The following is a 19596-nucleotide window of genomic DNA, read 5'->3' on the forward strand; positions in this document are numbered from 1 at the left end:
AACAATCCACATCCGTGAGGTTGAGCAGCGCACGAAGCTCTGCCCGCACTCGGGGCACTCACAGGTCATCCCTTCGTGGTGCTTCCATTGGTGTCGAGTCAAGTTAGAGCTCTGTGAGAAGCTCTTCCCACACTGGGGACACTCGTAGGGCCTCTCCCCAGTCTGGATGCGCCGGTGGGTGACGAGGTTGCCGTTACGCTTGAATGCCTTCCAACACTCAGGGCATTGGAAGGGTCTCTCCTCTCTGTGACTCCAATAGTGCCTGAGGAGATGGGTGCTGGTCCGAAACCTCTTCCTGCATTTATCACACTCATAGGGCCTCTCCCCAGTGTGAATCCTCTGGTGCTCGATCAGTTCGCAGTTCCACCTGAAGCTCTTCCCACACTCCCCACACGTGTGTGGCTTCTCCCCTCACGGAGCTGCTCACGGAGCACCAGATCCAAGTCCCACTGTTCCCGGTTTTTGGGGTCCCAAATTCCCCCAAACTCCCCCAAATTTTGGGGTCCCAGTGTCCATTTTTGGGGTGCCCGTGCCCGTTTTTGGGGTCCCAAGTTTCCCCAATTTCTCGCAAATTTTGGGTTCCCTGTGTCCATTTTTGGGCTCCCTGTGTCCATTTTTGGCTCCGTCCATTCCCGAATTTGGGGTCCCAAATTCCCCCAAATTTCAGGATCCCAGTGCCCATTTTTGGGGTGTCCCGTGCCCGTTTTCGGGGTGTCCCGTACCCTGCTCCAGCGCCAGCCCCAGCGTGACCCGCCCGGTTCTGCGGTGGCTCCAAAGATCGCGATCTTCATCCCCGGTGCCGTGAACCGGACCGGATCGAACCAGACCGAACCGAACCAGATCGAACGGGACCGAACTGAACCGGATCAAACCGGGAACGGGATCGAGATCGGGATCCGGGATCGGGATTTGGGATCGGGAGCGAGACTCGAACCGGGACCGCGATCGGGACCGGAACCGAGACTGAAACTGGGATTCGGGATTGGGATCGGGATCGGCACCAGGAGCTCCGCGATGGCTCCGAGGAGTTTGGGGAGGGAACTGGGAGGGACTGGGAGGGACTGGGAGGGAACTGGGAGGGAACTGGGAGGGACTGCGCGGGGTGCGACGGCCTTGGCTCGCTCGGTTCCGGTGCAGCCGTCCCTGTCGGGATGGTCCCGGTCCATATTTGATCCCAGTCCATATTTGATCCCAGTCCATATTTGATCCCAGTCCATATCTGAGCCCAGTCCATTTGATCCCAGTCCTGATTTAATCCCAGTCCTTATTTGAGCCCAGTCCGTTTGATCCCAGTCCATATTTTATCTCAGTCCATATCTGATCCCAGTCCATATATGATCCCAGTCTGAATAATCTCAGTCCAGGTTATCCCAGTCTGTAGGATCCCAGTCCATTTGATTCCAGTCCATATTTTATCTCAGTCCCTATTTGATCCCAGTCCCTATTTGATCTTAGTCTATATAATCTCCATCCATTTTATCCCAGTCAGGATTATCGTGGTTCATATTGGATCCCAGTCCATATTTGGTCCCAGTTCATATTTGATCCCAGTCCATATCTGATCCCAGTTCCTATTTAATCCCAGTCCATATTTGGTCCACTCTGTACAATCCCAGTCCCTATTTGACCCCAGTCCATATTTTATCCCAGTCCAGTTTATCCCAGTCCATTTGATCCCAGTCCATATTTTACCACAGTCCATATTTGATCCCAATACATATTTAATCCCAGTCCGTATTTGATCCCAGTCTAAATAATCTCAGTCCAGTTTATCCCAGTCTGTAGAAACCCAGTCCATTTGATCCCAATATATTTTTGATCCCATTCCATATTTGATCCCAGTCCCTATTTCATCCCAGTCTGTATTTGATCCCGGGCTATATTTGATCCCAGTCCAAAGTTGATCCCAGTCCATACATGATCCCAGTCGAAATAATCGCAGTCCAGTTTATCCCAGTCTGTAGGATTCCAGTGCATATTTTATCCCAGTCCGTATTTTATCCCAGTCCCTATTTGACCCCAGTCCATATTTTATCCCAGTCCAGTTTATCCCAGTCCATTTGATCACAGTCCATATTTTATCCCAGTTCCTATTTAATCCCACTCCATATTTGGTCCACTCTGTAGGATCCCAGTCCCTATTTGACCCCAGTCCGTATTTTCTCCCAGTCCATTTGATCCCAGTCCATATTTTACCACAGTCCATATTTGATCCCAATCCATATTTAATCCCAGTCCGTATTTGATCCCAGTCTAAATAATCTCAGTGCAGTTTTTCCCAGTCTGTAGAAACCCAAGTTTGGGATCCATTGGATGGATCCCAAGTTGGACTTTCCCAAGTTGGGATCCATTTGATCCCAATATATTTTTGATCCCAGTCCATATTTGATCCCCATCCATATTTCATCCCAGTCCATAAGATCCCAGTCCATATTTGATCCCAGTCCAAAGTTGATCCCAGTCCATACATGATCCCAGTCGAAATAATCTCAGTCCAGTTTATCCCAGTCTGTAGGATCCCAGTCCATATTTTATCTCAGTCCCTATTTGATCCCAGTCCCTATTTGACCCCAGTCCATATTTTATCCCAGTCCATATCTGACCCCAGTTCCCATTTAATCCCAGTCCATATTTGGTCCGCTCTCTACAATCCCAGTCCATATTTGACCCCAGTTCATATTTTATCCCAGTCCACTTGATCCCAGTCTAAATTATCTCACTCCAGTTTACCCCAGTCAGGATTATCCCAGTCTATATTTGATCCCAGTTCGTATTTCATCCCATTCCATATTTGTTCCCAATCCATATTTGATCCCAGTCCAGTTTATCCCAGTTCGTATTTGATTCCAATCCATATTTAATCCCAGTTCCTATTTGATCCTAGTTCCATATTTGATCCCAGTCCTGATTTGATCCCAGTCCATATTTGGTCCCAGTCCAGTTTATCCCAGTCTGTAGGATCCCAGTCCATTTGATTCCAGTCCATATTTTATCTCAGTCCCTATTTGATCCCAGTCCCTATTTGATCTTAGTCTATATAATCTCCATCCAGTTTATCCCAGTCAGGATTATCGCGGTTCATATTGGATCCCAGTCCATATTTGGTCCCAGTTCATATTGGATCCCAGTCCATATCTGACCCCAGTTCCTATTTAATCCCAGTCCATATTTAATCCCAGTCCATATTTGGTCCACTCTGTACAATCCCAGTCCATTTGATCCCAGTCCATATTTTATCCCAGTCCATTTTATCCCAGTCCATTTGATCCCAGTCCATATTTTACCACAGTCCATATTTGATCCCAGTCTAAATAATCTCAGTCCAGTTTATCCCAGTCTGTATAAACCCAGTCCATTTGATCCCAATATATTTTTGATCCCAGTCCATATTTGATCCCAGTCCCTATTTCATCCCAGTCTGTATTTGATCCCAGTCCATATTTGATCCCAGTCCTGATTTGATCCCAGTCCATATTTGATCCCAGTCCATATTTGATCCCAGGCTATATTTGATCCCAGTCCAAATGATCCCAGTCCATATTTGATCCCAGTCCAAATGATCCCAGCCCCTATTTCATCCCAGTCTGTATTTGATCCCAGGCTATATTTGATCCCAGTCCAAAGTTGATCCCAGTCCGGATTTGATCCCAGTCTAAATAATCTCAGTCCAGTTTATCCCAGTCTGTAGGATCCCAGTCCATATTTTATCCCAGTCCGTATTTTATCCCAGTCCGATTTATCCCAGTCCATGTTTTACCCCAGTCCCTATTTGATCCCAGTCCAGTTTATCCCAGTCTGTGTGATCCCAATCCATAAGATTCCCAGTCCATATTTGATCCCAGTCTAAATAATCTCAGTCCAGTTTATCCCAGTCTGCACAATCCCAGTCCATATTTGATCCCAGTCCATATTTTACCCCAGTTCCATATTTGATCCCAGTCCTGATTTGATCCCAATCCATATTTAATCCCAGTTCCTATTTGATCCCAGTCCATATTTGATCCAAATCTATTTAATCGCACTCCCTAATTGATCCCAGTCCATATTTGATTCCAAACCATATTTAATCCCAGTCCATATTTGATCCCAGTCCAAATGATTCCAGTCCTGATTTGATCCCAGTCCATATTTGATCCCTGTCCAAATGATCCCAGCTCCTATTTCATCCCAGTCTGTATTTGATCCCAGGCTATATTTGATCCCAGTCCATATTTGATCCCAGTCCGTATTTTATCCCAGTCCAGTTTATCCCAGTCCGATTTATCCCAGTCCATATTTTACCCCAGTCCCTATTTGATCCCAGTCCAGTTTATCCCAGTCTGTATGGTCCCAATCCATAAGATTCCCAGTCCATATTTGATCCCAGTCTAAATAATCTTAGTCCAGTTTATCCCAGTCTGCACAATCCCAGTCCATATTTGATCCCAGTCCATATTTTACCCCAGTTCCATATTTGATCCCAGTCCTGATTTGATCCCAATCCATATTTAATCCCAGTTCCTATTTGATCCCAGTCCATATTTGATCCAAATCTATTTAATCCCACTCCCTAATTGATCCCAGTCCATATTTGATTCCAAACCATATTTAATCCCAGTCCATATTTGATCCCAGTCCATATTTAATCCCAGTCCATATTTAATCCCAGTCCCTAATTGATCCCACTCCATATTTAATCCCAGTCCTTATCGCCCTCCACACATTCCAAAAGTCTGGAATTCCAGCTCCCAGCCAGGAAAAGATGTTCCCGACCTTGAAGACAAACGGAGCAAAATCCTACAGAGACATTTCCCTGCCAGCCCTCAGGACTTCAGCTCCTGGGACTGGAAATTAAAATAATAATTGGGAAATAAAATAATTAATATTCAGGGGAGGGTCGGTGGGGACAGAGGGGTCAATTAAATCAGGCAATGGGTCAATTAAATCAGGGCAGGAGTCAATTAAATCAGGCAAGGGGTCAATTAAATCAGATCAGGGGTCAATTAAATCAGGCAAGGGGTCAATTAAATCAGGTAATGTATCAATTAAATCAGGCAATGGGTCAATTAAATCAGGGGAGGGGTCAATTAAATCAGATCAGGGGTCAATTAAATCAGGATAGGGGTCAATTAAATCAAGGGAGGGGTCAATTAAATCAGGGCAGGGTCTCTGGTGGTCCCAGGATCAAGGGAGACACTGAGAGAGAAACAGAGCAGGCAAAGAGAGGCAGGAGAGAAAAAGGGACACAAACACAATGAGCTCAGCAGGCGGCACTGTGCAAACAGAACTGCAACCGACTGAACATGAACAGGAGAGAAATCTGTAACTCTGAGAGTTTTATTTGCTATCAAATACATCCCACACACCCAGCTCCACGCAATCCCCATCCCACCACACTAATTGAGATCCCACTACTCTAAACCACAGGCTGGCTGTAGAATCGAGGAAAATTTGTATGGCATGGAGTTTTTCTCAGGAGGGATTGAGCATTCTGGGGCAAGAGTGAGCTGTTTTCACTGGGATTTGAGTAGTTTTGCAGTGAAAGATTCATCTCTCTTGGCTTTTGGAGTGCAAAGAGATCGAGAAGAGAAAAAAATTCAGGTGAAATTAAAAGGAAAAGCAGCCAGGTGTGTTCCCAGCATGGATCACAGGGAATGTGAGTGACCAGGGCTGTGCCCACAGTGCCTCCTCCAGTGGGGGATGGAGCTGGAGCAGCGCACGAAGCTCTGCCCGCACTCGGGGCACTCACAGGGCTTCCCTTAGTGGTGTCTACGTTGGTGTTGGGTCAAGTTAGAGCTGTGTGAGAAGCTCTTCCCACACTGGGGACACTCGTAGGGCCTCTCCCCAGTGTGGATGCGCTGGTGGGCGATGAGGTTGGACTTCTCCCTGAATCCCTTCCCACACTCAGGGCACTGGAAGGGCCTCTCCTCTGTGTGAGTCTGAAAGTGGCGGAAGAGATCGGTGCGGGTCTGAAACCTCTTCCTGCATTTGTCACACTCAAAGGGCCTCTCCCCTGAGTGGCTCCTCTGGTGCTTGGTCCGGGCGGAGCTCTGATTGAAGCGCATCCCACACTCGGAACACTCGAAAGGCCTCTCCCCAGTGTGGATCCTCTGGTGCTGGATCAGTTTGGAGCTCTGGGTGAAGCTCTTTCCACACTCCCCACACTTGTAGGGCCGTTCCCCAGTGTGGGTCCTCTGGTGCGTGATCAGGTCCGACCTCCATCGGAAGCTCTGCCCACACTCCCCACACTCGTAGGGCCTCTCCCCAGTGTGGGTCCTCTGGTGCCTGATCAGATGGCTGCGCTGGCTGAAGCTCTTCCCGCACTCCCCACACTCAAAGGGCCTCTCCCCAGTGTGGATCCTCTGGTGCTCGATCAGTTGGGAGTTCCACCTGAAGCTCTTCCCACACTCCCCGCACGTGTGGGGCTTCTCCCCATCACGGAGCTGCTCACGGAGCACCAGCTCCGAGCTCTGCCTCCGTCTCCGGCCGCCTTCCCGGCCCAGGCCGGCTCTTTCCCCCTCACATCCCCGCCGGCTGCGTTTGCAGCCCCTCCTCGAGCGGCATCTCCGCGCCTTTTCCTCCCCGTTGCCTTCCTGCGCCGTGGAGCCGCTCAAAACGGCCTCTTCCACCAGCTCCTGCCGCGGGCATTTGTCCCCCCTGCTCTCCATGCTCCGCTCCCGCTCTGGGGGAGGAAGGACAAGGACACGATGGCATTTGCCTCCGTGCCACAGCCGAGGGCAACGAGATCCCCCCAGGCCGTCCCCGGCAGGACGGCACCGCCACCCCCGATGTCCCCCCGAGGGGCCTTTTCCGCTCAGCCTTGGACTTCTTCATTCTCCAAACATCCCCCCAAAAACCCAACCCAGGCACCCCCCGGGATATCAGGGCCGGGCTCCCGTCCCTGCTCACCGGCGCGTTCCGGGGGCGATGATCCCACAGGCGGGGGCTGCGAATTCAGGCTGGGCTCCAGACCGCGTGGATCCGTCCGCTCAGCCTCGATCCGCCTTTGTCCCTCCTCTTCCTCTTCCTCCCGCTCCTCCTCTTCAGCCCAACCTCCCCCCTGCTCCTCCCCTCGACCCCGCCTCTTCCTCATCGTTCATCCCTGCCCTTCCCTCCCTCCTCCTCCTCCCCCAGCAGCAGCCGCACTCTCCGTGCCCCGTTCCCGCAGCCCTCGCAGCCGCGGCAGGAGCGCGGATGGAGCCGGGACAGGTCGGGATGGGCAGCGCGGGGCTCTCGGCTGCTCCAGCCGCTGCGGGAGGGGTGAACCCGGCCCGGGCCAAAGGAGAGGCGAACTGGGCAAACTGGGGGCTGCACATCCAAACTGGGCCTTGCTGGGGACCCTGCCTGGCCACTGCCAGCCCTTGGGGCTCCTCTCGGCTCATCCGCCAGGGGGGAACGCACACAGGGCTGGGGGATCCCAGCAGTGGCTGCGCTGCCAGGGACGGGGCTGCGCTGGGATCGTACTGGGAGTGACTGGGGCTGCACTGGTTCTGTACTGACATCATACTGGGAGCGACTGGGACTGTACTGGTTCTGTACTGACATCATACTGGGGTCGTACTGGGAGTGACTGGGGCTGTACTGGTTCTGTACTGACATCATACCGGGGTCGTACTGGGAATTACTGGGACTGTACTGGCTTTGCACTGACACCACGCTGGGATGACACTGGGATTGTAGTGAGTTTGTACAGACATCATTTCAGATCACACTGCGTTCCCAGGGCAGATTTTGATCGCACTCATGGGGGCTGGGATCATACTGGGATCATACTGGGAGTGGCTACAATCATACTGGGATTAGAGTGGCTGTGATTGGACCCTCAATGGGGGCTTCTGGGAGCTACCAGGCCCATGCTGGGAGCCAACTGGGGACTGAATTAGAGGAACTGGCAGCAACTGGGGTAGAGGTGGGGGCAAGTGAACCACGCTGAGGTGACTGGGAGTGCCTGGCAATGACTGCCAGAATGTTCAGGGCAACTGGGATATACTGGGAGGGTCGGAGACCATGCAGGTGGTGATTGGCACCAAACTGGGACTGACTGGGAAGGTGTTGGGGGAACTGGGAACACGCTGGGGGCGAGTGGGAGTGACCGGGCCATTTCTGGGAGAGACTGGGATCACACTGGGAGTGCCTGGGACTATGCCAGGGACAACTGGGAGAACGGAGAACACACTGGATGAAAGTGGGAGGAACTGGGAGCAACTGGGACCATGCTGGGAGACAATTGCATCATCATGGGGAATCACTGGGAGGGAGTGACCTCGTCTGGGAGTGACTGGGATCAGGCAGGGAGGCAGGGGAAGTGACCAGGATGATACTGGGAGTGCACAGGCCCATACTGGGAATGACCAGGCCATTACTAGGATTGCCCAGGAAACTGGAATCGCACGGGGGAGCAACTGGGCTCATACTGGGAGCAGCCACTGCAGACCCCGGATGTCTCCCCGAGGGCCATTTGCGGCTCGGCTTTGGGGCCCTGCCAGCTGCAAACATCCCCCCGAAACAAACCCCAAACCCAGGCACTCCCCGGGATATTTGGGCCGCGCTCCCCCTCCCCAGGAACCTGCGGGATGTGGGGCGATGCTTCTGGGGCTGTGGCACTTTGAGGGAGCGCCTAAGGCACGAGATGCTCCTTCTCTTCTTCTGCTGTGGCAGCTGCTCGGACTCTTCCTCACTCCCTCCTCTTCCTCCCCCGATCCCGGTGGCCGAACCGTGAGGGGAAATGGGGCAGGGAAAGGGCGGGAACCGTGAGGGGAAAGGGGGCAGGGAAAGGGCGGGAACCGTGAGGGGAAAGGGGCGGGCTCAGGCCAAGGGCGGCAACTCTGAGGGGACACTCTGGGAGGCGGCACTGTGCAAACAGAACTGCAACGGACTGAAAATGAACGGGAGAGAAATCAGTAACTCTGAGAGTTTTATTTGCTATCAAATACATCCCACACTCCCAACTCCACACAATCCCCACCCCACCACTCTAATTGAGATCCCACTACTGTAAATCACCCCCCAACCCCATGTCAGCCTGGCGGCTGTAGAATCGAGGAAAATTTGTATGGCATGGAGTTTTTCTCAGGAGGGATTGAGCATTCTTGGGCTAGAGTGAGCTGTTTTCACTGGGATTTGAGTAGTTTTGCAGTGAAAGATTCATCTCTCTTGGCTTTTGGAGTGCAAAGAGATCGAGAACAAAAAAAAAATTCAGGTGAAATTAAAAGGAGAAGCAGCCAGGTGTGTTGCCAGCATGGATCACAGGGAATGTGAGTGACCAGGGCTGTGCCCACAGTGCCTCCTCCAGTGGGGGATGGAGCTGGAGCAGCGCACGAAGCTCTGCCCGCACTCGGGGCACTCACAGGGCTTCCCTTAGTGGTGCCTCCGTTGGTGCTGGGTCAAGTGAGAGCTGTGTGAGAAGCTCTTCCCACACTGGGGACACTCGTAGGGCCTCTCCCCAGTGTGGATGCGCCGGTGCCTGATGAGGGTGCAGTTCTGCCTGAATCCCTTCCCACAGTCAGGGTACTGGAAGGGTCTCTCCTCTGTGTGAGTCTGAAAGTGGCAGAAGAGATGGGCGCGGGTCTGAAACCTCTTCCTGCATTTGTCACACTCGAAGGGCCTCTCCCCAGTGTGGCTCCTCTGGTGCTTGTTCTGGGCGGAGCTGTGGCTGAAGCGCATCCCACACACGGAACACTCGAAAGGCCTCTGGCCAGTGTGGATCCTCTGGTGCTGGATCAGGCCGAAGCTCAATGTGAAGCTCTTCCCACACTCCCCACACTTGTAGGGCCGTTCCCCATTGTGGGTCCTTTGGTGCCTGATCAGGTCCGACCTCCATCGGAAGCTCTGCCCACACTCCCCACACTCGTTAGACTTCACCCGAATGTGGGACCTCTGGTGCTGGATCAGGCTGGAGCTCTGGGTGAAGCTCTTCCCACACTCCCCACACTCGTAGGGCCTCTCCCCAGTGTGGATCCTCTGGTGCGTGATTAGTACAGAGTTCCTGCTAAAGCTCTTCCCACACTGCCCACACTCAAAGGGCCTCTCCCCAGTGTGAATCCTCTGGTGCACGATGAGTTCGGAGTTCCACCTGAAGCTCTTCCCACACTCCCCACACTTATAGGGACTCTCCCTGTCCGGTTTATCTCGGCTGTTTGAGGGGCCTGGGAAGCCCGGAGGTGGCCCGGAGGTGGCCTTGACGCAGCCCGCGTATCAAAGGACGAGAAGAGGCTTCAGTTCTTCTTTCTGGTTTTATGTTTATTAATTGTTTATCTAAAAGATGTTCTTTCAGCTCAACAGAGATCCGCACAGCAGTCAGCCATGGGCACACTGTGCCGTCCCACGGACCGCCACGTATCTTTATACCCCTAGTTACGTATACAATATTTATCATTTTTCCCCAATACCATCTATTCTTATAACTCGGTGTACTCTTAGTAATGACCAATCCAAAGGTGCCACCGTGGCCAAAGAAGATGGAGGAGAGAAGGAAGAAGAAGGAGGGTAGGACACACCCCAATTCCTCCATCTTACTCCTCTAAACCCCCCTGTACATAAATCCTAAACCCTGTTTCTCACCCTCTAATTAGCTAATCTTTCCACCCTTCACCCCGGTGAGGCCCTCTTATCTTCATAAAGGTGTCGTCTCCCGTGTAGGGTCAAAGTCCTGCCACCAGACACTTCTGGCAACATTCCAGGACTCCCGGGCCCCCCAAGGGTGGTCCCGGGGGCTCGGCATGCCAGGATTCAAATCCTGGGATCCCACATCTCCCCCTTCTGTTTGCACCAAGAAAACCTCTTTTATCACCCGATTCATGGCGCGCTTCAGACATACAAAAATGCACGGGACGACAATCATGAGGACTAGTAGGACTATTAAAACATAAAACCCTATCCTTAAGATTCTTCTCCAAATAGGAGAAATGTCAAAGAAATCTGCCAGCTGATCAACCCATGATCCCGTGATCTCGCCAAGCTTATTTACGCTGTCTTTTATGTTTCTAATACTTTCATGAATCGATTTTGAGTGATCTGAGAGATTCATGCAGCACATCCCTTCAAACTCTTCACACCCATGTCCATGGGCGAGCAATAGATAATCGATTGCAGCTCTGTTTTGAAGAGTCGCCTGTCTTATACCACTAACGTCCCTTAGCATGTCATCCAATGCGACAGACACAGATCGTGCATGTTTGCTCAACCAGCAACCCATGTGGTCGATCTGAGTTAAAGCCACCCCTGATGCTGTTTGAGGTGAGAAAATTGCCGTAGCAATGCTTGTTTTCTTATCCCAAGAAAATACTTCGTCATTGCAATCTGTCGCATAATTTTGGATTGATCTTTTTCCTCTGCGCCTTTTCTCTCTTAACATGTTCAAATCAGGCGACAGCATTGAAATTTCCCCAATGCCGCATGGACCTCCCGTGGCATTAGCAGGAATGCCGTGCCAAATTCTGTCCCCACAAATTAAAAACAAACCCCGTGGCAATTGCACTGGGACTTGGATTGATCCTTTGGCAGTTCTTTTTGTATATTTGCACCAAGCCGATGCATTCTTATAAAACTCATGATTGGGAGTCAAATCGATAGTTTTTGCCTTCGTGGCCTCCGGAATCTCAAACTGCATGCAGAACCCCATTGTCATGGACCCAAAAATCTCCAATTCCTGAGGTTCTGTAGAAGCCACAGGAAGTAGATGTGTCCAAGCACACCATTCTTTCACAGGATTTTCAATGACCTGGGAAATGTTAACTGCGGAATGCCCTGGGACTGGCCATTCGTCCACTGGCAATCCAACCATGCATGCAGAAAATGGTTTTCCTGGCCTCGAATGTGTCAGGCAAATACTATCTAGATTTGCTGCTTGAGCCAAAGTCTCCCATAGATTTTGCCTTGGCTGATTTACAGGTAAATCTTCTCCCTTACTTGCTGCAACGAATGAAAGAATGATGCACATAAGCATCATGATACTCATTATTACACTTTTATACAGAAATCCCCAAAGTCCTTAGTTTCTTTTTATTTTTCTTCGGGATCGCTCTTTCCGGTCTGAGTCTCGACTTCTGTCTGAGTACTCGTCTCTTTGTTTCTCGGATCAGCGTTCTCGGGTTCTCGCGTCCGGAATGGCTTCACGTGCCGCGCCGACACCCACTTTAGACCTCGATCTGTGGAGATACAAGCAAAACCCTTGCCCCAAGTGATTAGTCTGAAAGGACCCTCTATTTGTCCTGTTTCTGGGTTCCTGATCAAAACCAAGGGGTTTTCTCTTAGCTTTGCCTGTGTGCTATTTAGAAAGTGTCTCACGATTGGTGGATTAGGTTCCGAGGATGAGCTATTTAGGAAATTCAACACATACAGTGCCTTATTTAATTTCATGTGAGGTGTTGCCTCTGGTTCACCCCTTCTCTGTCTGTCCAGAAGGGATTTCAGGGTGTGATGTGTTCTTTCAATGATCGCTTGACCTGTGGGTGAATGTGGAATACCGAACGTGTGTCTGACACCCCATTTTTTCAGGAATTTGTCAAGCACCCTGCCTGTATACGTTGGACCGTTATCTGTTTTTATCTCCTGAGGCACACCTAATGCTGCAAATGCTTGCAGAAAATGTCGGCAAGCATGGTCTGCTGTTTCCCCTGCATGTGCTGAAGCAAAGACTGCACCTGAGAATGTATCTACTGAAACATGAACATTTTTGAGCCTCCCAAAAGATGGGTATTTCGTGACATCAGCTTGCCACAACTGAAGACTTTGCAGCCCCCGCGGATTGATAGCTCCGGTGGAAGAAGGTGGCTGCACAAACTGACAGTCTGGACAAGCACTAATGATCTCCCTCGCCTGAGTCTTTGTGAGACGAAAGGACTCCATCAGCGCTTGCGCATTCTGATGAAAAAACGCATGACTTAACCTTGCTTGCTCAAAAATGTCCGGCAGTGTTTGCGAAATGGGCATTGTCAACCTGTCCGCTCGAGCATTTCCCTCCGCTAGAAATCCCGGAAGTGTCGTGTGCGCTCTAATGTGTGTGATAAAATACTCTCTTTCCCTGCTCTCTAGCAATGCCTTCAAGCTCGTCAGATAGGAGTATAAAACCCCATTACTGACTTCTTTCAAGAGCGAACCTTCCAATCTCTTGACCACACCCGCAACATATGCGGAGTCTGTCACCAGATTGAGAGGTTGTTTGAACAACTGAAATGCTCGGACAACAGCTGCCAACTCCACAATTTGTGGAGAGCCCTGAACCTTCCTCACATCAGATTCCCAATCCCCTGTCGTTGAGTCTCTCCACGTGATCACCGACTTGTGTGTCTTCCCTGAGCCATCCGTGAACACTGTGATCCCGTCCAAAGGTTCTTCACTTATTCTTGGTTTTGTTTTATAACATATTTGCGATTGCAGTATCTTGTGTTGCGGAAAGTGGATCGTGCAAGTTCCCGGGAACGCCAGCAATGCGATTAACAGGTCTTTCGATTGTTGCATCGCCCACTCGAAATAGTCTTGTTTCAAGGGTAACCTGATGGTTGAAAATTCTCTTCCTGCCATCGTCAGCAACCTTGTTCTCGCCTTTATGATGATCTGTGCTGCCATCTCCAAGTCTGTAAGAATTGTTTTTGCGGGCCTGTGTGGTAGGAAAATCCACTCTATGATTATCAAAGAGTCCTTTTGCGACTCGTCCCATTGGAAGATCAAACCATGGAACTGTGTTTTCTTCCCCAGCACTGCCAACTGAAAAGGCAACGTTGGAACAAATCGATGTGCCTGCCTTTTCTGTATCGCGTCTGCAACTTTCTCCAATTCCTTCTTTGCTTCTTGCGTGAGTGTCCTGGGAGACCGAATGTCTGTGTCTCCTCTCAAAAGATCGAGCAACGCTGGGATGTCGCTGTTTGTGATTCCCAAAACCGGCCTCATCCAGTTGATTTCTCCCAGAAGCTGTTGCAAATCGTGCAGATTGGTGATCTTGGTGCTGATCTCCACCTTTTGAGGCTTTATTGTTCTTTCTGAAATTTTCCACCCTAGATATTTCCAAGGTGCAACCTCTTGAATCTTCGAAACGCTGATTTCTAGACCTGCCTTCTGCACCTCTGCGATCACACAGTCACGAGCTTCTTGCAGCTCCTGTTGTGTTGATGCTGCAATGAGCAAATCATCCATGTAATGAATGATCTTCACCTTTGGAAATTTCTTCCGTGCTGGTGCCAAAGCTCGTGCCACGTACCATTGGCAGATCGTCGGAGAATTTTTCAGGCCCTGTGGAAGAACGACCCAATGGTACCGCTGCAGAGTCGTTTCCTTGTTGATACTTGGAACTGAAAAGGCGAATCTCGGAGCGTCATCTGGATGAAGTGGGATACTGAAAAAACAATCCTTGAGGTCAATGACCACAAGCTGCCAATCTCTGGGAATCATTGAGACAGATGGAAGTCCCAATTGAAGCGGTCCCATGTCTTCTATGACGTCGTTGATCTTCCTGAGATCGTGTAGCAATCTCCATTTGCCCGATAGTTTTTTCTTGATGACAAACACTGGAGAATTCCAAGGGCTGTCTGTTGGCTTGATGTGTCCCGCCTGTAATTGTTCTCGGACCAGGTTTCTCAAGGCACTCAACTTTTTCCGTTCAAGGGGCCACTGATCCACCCAAACTGGTTTATTGGTTTTCCATGTCAGTTTCAGTGTGGGGAGTGCTGCAGTGACCCCTACTAAAAATCCACTTCGATCTTCGCACCCCATTGTGCCAAAAGGTCTCGACCCCAGACTGTGATCGGCTTCTGGACAATAAAAGGACGAATGACCGCCGTCTTGTCTCCTGGTCCCGTGACAACGACAGAATTCTCACTTTGCAGACATAGAGATGCTCCTCCTATGCCTGAGAGAGAACCCAGTGGCGCGACCAAGCTCCAGCTGCGTGGCCAAAAAATGTATGATATCACTGTTACATCCGCCCCTGTATCGAGCATGCCTGTAATCGCTATTGTTCCGTTCCCGCATGTCAATTGGCATGTGAGCGTGGGTCGGTCTCGACCTATGTGTTTCACCCATGTTGTATGTACTTCAACATGTTCCTTCATAGGGAAACCTTCTTCGTCGAAGATTGACATGACCTCTCCAACTGCGTGTGGCGGCAGTGCAAAGGCTCTCGCAACCACAGTGTTTTCTGGTACAGTCAATGGTGGACGAAGTGCTCTTGCCAACACTGTCAATTCTGTATTTTTGTCCGCTGATATAACTGTCGGATAGACAATGAGTCCAAGAATACTGCATTTATCTTGTCCGATTATGAGGAAATCTTGCTTCTTATATGAGTCCCCGCGGACACCTGTTGGTATTTCCGCATGATTTTCGTCTAGAAAGCAAACTAGTTTTGAAGCTGCCAATGTGCACTGTGCCCCTGGTGGGAGGAGGTCTGGGTCACTGTGGAATCGGCTAAGGGTTTTGCTGAGGGCGTCTGCTTGTTGCTCACTGATGATTGCCCCGTCTGCTCTTGCGACACCGCCAGTACTTGTGTCTGAGCGCGCTGGTCCGCGCTGCGCCTCACGTTTCCCGGAAACGGTAACGGATTTCCATCCACGTCTGTTCGGGAATAACATTCTTTCGCAGGATGTCTTCCTCTCCCGCACCGTGCGCAGACTGGCCTCTCCGCCTTCTGTACCGGCGCTGGCGTATGTATTTGTGCACAGTTCCTTTTCATGTGCCCAAGCTGTCCACATCTATAGCACTGTCCTCTTGGGGGATTGTTCTTTTTCTGCATCGTTGCAAGAACTTTGTTGATGTTCTCGTTCTGTTGATGCAGTATTTTTTCCAGCATCTTCTCCAGGGTCTTGTCCTCTGCTTGCTTTTCTGAATGTCCCTTTAATTGATTCTCCCATTCCTCTCTCAATTCATTCTTCACAATCGCTGCGACATGCTGAGGTGTTCCCACCTTGCTGCATGCCTCCACCATCTCTGCCAAGGATGGCCGTCCTGGCATGGCGCTAATCACCCGTTGACAATCCGGGTTGGCATTGCCGAAGGCTAAGCTTTCCAAGAGAGGCCCCTTCGCTTCTTCTATCGTCACCTGTCGATCCACGGCTTGCGTGAGTCGATCGATGAACGACATGAATGGCTCTGTGGGACCTTGCTTGATGCAAGAGAACGGGACTTCTGGAGCTCCTGTTGGTGCAATTTGCATAATTGCCATCCTCGCTGCCTCCTTGATGTCACTTAATACTCTTCGTGGCAGCCTAGCTGCTTGTTCCCCTGGGTTGTCATCTGGAGGATCTCCTGCTAACTGCCCCTCTGTGAGGTTTGCATTTGGCCCGCCTTGGTATCTGTTCCGTAATTCAGCGAGATATTTTCTCCACCTTTTTTCCCAGACGAGGCTTTGGGTGTCAGTGAGAATCATTGCCACAATGCTTCGAATGTCATATGGTGTGAGATCATATGTAGCGAATGTCCCTCTTAATAGCTGCTTGAAGTATTGTGAATTCAGCCCAAAAGTTTGAGCCGCCTTCCCTAAATCCTTGAGTATTTCATGACCCATCCTTTCCCACCTCGGGTTCTGTCCCTGGGCATCATATGTCACTGGCATTGTCAGATCCCCAGATCCCGGGAATAAATGCTTTTCTTTTGCCAACGCTTTTCTGATTCGCTTCCAATCCATCGTCTTCACTGGCCCCTGAAATTCTTCTTCTTCTTCTTCAGGTTCCGTTGGAATTTGTATAAATAATGGTGCTGTGGATGTGGTTGGTTCATCACGTCTCATTCTTCGCCTTGAGGTTTTTGGCCTCGCTCCCAAATCCGAAAAGGAAGCTTGAGGATCCTGTCGATATTTCTTTTTTGTGGTGTCCGCTGAATGCAAGAAGCTCTTTGTTGCTTCTGCTGCTGACAGCATCCATATAGGAACCCCTTCTGATGCTGTGATCCTTATAATATTTTCTTCTTGTAGTTGTTCTTCATCGGAGCTTTCATCATCTTCATGAAACCTTGAAGTCGATGGATAATCCCTTTGTTGTGTTGGCATTGCTTTCTTTAAAATGCTTTTCCTTTTATATAATGTTGGGAAAAATTGTTGCATTGTTGCAGTCTCGCCACGAGATGGCGCTGTGGCTCCGCCGATCCAATCCGGGATGGCGTGCACTTCTGTCTTCCAGCCACCAGATGGCGCTGTCACCGGCTCCCCTGGTTCTGGTGACGTAGCGTACTCTGTTGCTTCACTTCCTGCCGGTGGCCATATTGGTCGCCTCCCTGTCTCGGCCCGCGTGTTTTCGGCTTTTAATTCAACTGAAATTGGGGTTTGAACACCAGAACGCCTCTCCTGAGGGGGTGAGTCTTGGACTCCAAGGGTTTTGATCAAGGGCACCAAGTCTGGAGAAGGCGGGGGGCCCCGGGATATGAACTCCCCGGCGCGGCCCCTCCTCGCCCGGGATGTTACAGGGGGTGCGTCCCGCTCCCGCCCGGACTGCGCTCTCTGCGTCTGCGGGCTCTCCGAGCCGCTCCCTGTGTCTCCCGAACTACTTTCACTGTCTCCATCTTGTTCCACCCCTGAGATATCTCCCCTTTGGTCTGCCTCTGACTCTGTGTCCTCCTCCTCCGTTCCCGTGTCTATTTCCCCTTTTGCCGGAGCAAGCAGCCTCCTTCCCGCCGGCGGCCGCGTGCGTTCCGCAATCCTGGCGGACCTTCGCATGGGCTCTGATATGACAACCGCACGCCTTCTACGCCCCCGCACAGCAGCCTTTTGGGGCAGCATAAATTCCCCCTTTTCGCTGCCTGGGTCAGACGCCCCGGCCCCGGTCCGTGACTTTTCCGAGCCCTCGCGAACTCCGCCTGCCGCACACGCCCCCGCATCCCCGCCGGTCGGGGCTGCCGCTGCCGCTGCCCCCGGTCCCGAGTCATGCAAAGCCGCGCGAAAACACGCCTTCTCTGTTTTTTCTTCACCCGCGCTCCCCGCCTGCTCTGCCGCAGCCTGGCTTTTCCGCTCCGTTGCTGCTGCATCGCGAGATAGCGCGCCCCCCGGTCCCCTCTCTCCCCCCAGCTCCCTTCCCCCTTCTGTTTCCGACTCCCCCATGCTCTCCGGGGTTTTTGGACGTTTTGGGGGTTTCCTAGGGTTTCTGGGTTTTGGGACCGGGTATTTTAATAATATTTCTTGCTCTATTTTTTCAGGAGCAGTTTCCTCTTGGCCTTTTAAGGCCAGAGCTAATTTTTTCTTTCCCGGGACTTTGCCCGCCGCCTCTTTCAGAGACGCCTCCCCCCCGGACGTCTGCTGCGTCCGGGGGTCCTGGAATTTCATTTGCATAGAAATCCCTTCCAGCATTATTCTTGCAGGAGACAGCAGCTTCAACGCTGTCTCATCTTTTTTAGTAGCTAAGAAATATAAGTGTCTATTTATTTCCTGCCAAAACCCCACTTCAAATAGCAGGCACGTTTCTGCCAGTGGGTAGTTTAGCCTTGCCCATAGTAATAATTGTTTTAATTCTTTCTTTGGAATTCCCTCTGTATATGTTTCAGTCACACCCTGTAGGGCGGACAAAATTTCCCGTTGTTCCTGGGAAAGTGTGCCTCCCATGTTGTTATTTTTTTTCAGGCTTTCTTACCGAATCTGTCGTTCAGAGCAGTCTGGACGTCTCGATCACTGTCCAGCAGATCAGGAGAAGTGGTTCCAGGGCGCCTTCTGGTTCCAGTCCGGGCTGTTCTGCTACGATTGTCTTCGGCAGAAACTGAGAGATGGAATTCTCAGTGACTGCTGTTTTTTTGCAGTCTGTGTTGGCTTTTTTTTTTCTTCTTCTCTCTCTTTTTCTTCAGGGCTTTGAAGGTGGTGGTGGTACCCCCGAAAGGTTGTGGTGGTCAGAGCTCACCCAGTGGAAGCCAAATGTCCGGTTTATCTCGGCTGTTTGAGGGGCCTGGGAAGCCCGGAGGTGGCCCGGAGGTGGCCTTGACGCAGCCCGCGTATCAAAGGACGAGAAGAGGCTTCAGTTCTTCTTTCTGGTTTTATGTTTATTAATTGTTTATCTAAAAGATGTTCTTTCAGCTCAACAGAGATCCGCACAGCAGTCAGCCATGGGCACACTGTGCCGTCCCACGGACCGCCACGTATCTTTATACCCCTAGTTACGTATACAATATTTATCATTTTTCCCCAATACCATCTATTCTTATAACTCGGTGTACTCTTAGTAATGACCAATCCAAAGGTGCCACCGTGGCCAAAGAAGATGGAGGAGAGAAGGAAGAAGAAGGAGGGTAGGACACACCCCAATTCCTCCATCTTACTCCTCTAAACCCCCCTGTACATAAATCCTAAACCCTGTTTCTCACCCTCTAATTAGCTAATCTTTCCACCCTTCACCCCGGTGAGGCCCTCTTATCTTCATAAAGGTGTCGTCTCCCGTGTAGGGTCAAAGTCCTGCCACCAGACACTTCTGGCAACATTCCAGGACTCCCGGGCCCCCCAAGGGTGGTCCCGGGGGCTCGGCATGCCAGGATTCAAATCCTGGGATCCCACATCTCCCCAGTGTGAATCCTCTGGTGCTCGATCAGTTGGCACTTCCACCTGAAGCTCTTCCCACACTCCCCGCACGTGTGGGGCTTCTCCCCATCACGGAGCTGCTCACGGAGCACCAGCTCCGAGCTCTGCCTCCGTCTCCGGCCGCCTTCCCGGCCCAGGCC

At 51.0% G+C, this 19596-nt stretch overlaps 1 protein-coding gene across 1 annotated transcript in view; it reads right to left on the bottom strand.

Annotated features, from left to right (window-relative positions):
• Positions 1 to 285: 285 nt before the first annotated feature.
• LOC141727975 (uncharacterized) overlaps positions 286 to 19596 on the bottom strand; it is a 41202-nt gene continuing 21891 nt past the window's right edge. The window contains 2 exon segments of the mRNA XM_074534263.1: positions 286 to 6800; positions 9340 to 10051. Coding sequence (XP_074390364.1) covers positions 5625 to 6800; positions 9340 to 10051 — 1888 coding nt within the window. The 3' untranslated portion in view covers positions 286 to 5624.

The sequence above is a fragment of the Zonotrichia albicollis genome, unplaced genomic scaffold (genome assembly GCF_047830755.1).
Source record: "Zonotrichia albicollis isolate bZonAlb1 unplaced genomic scaffold, bZonAlb1.hap1 Scaffold_73_unloc_1, whole genome shotgun sequence".
NCBI lineage: Eukaryota > Metazoa > Chordata > Aves > Passeriformes > Passerellidae > Zonotrichia > Zonotrichia albicollis.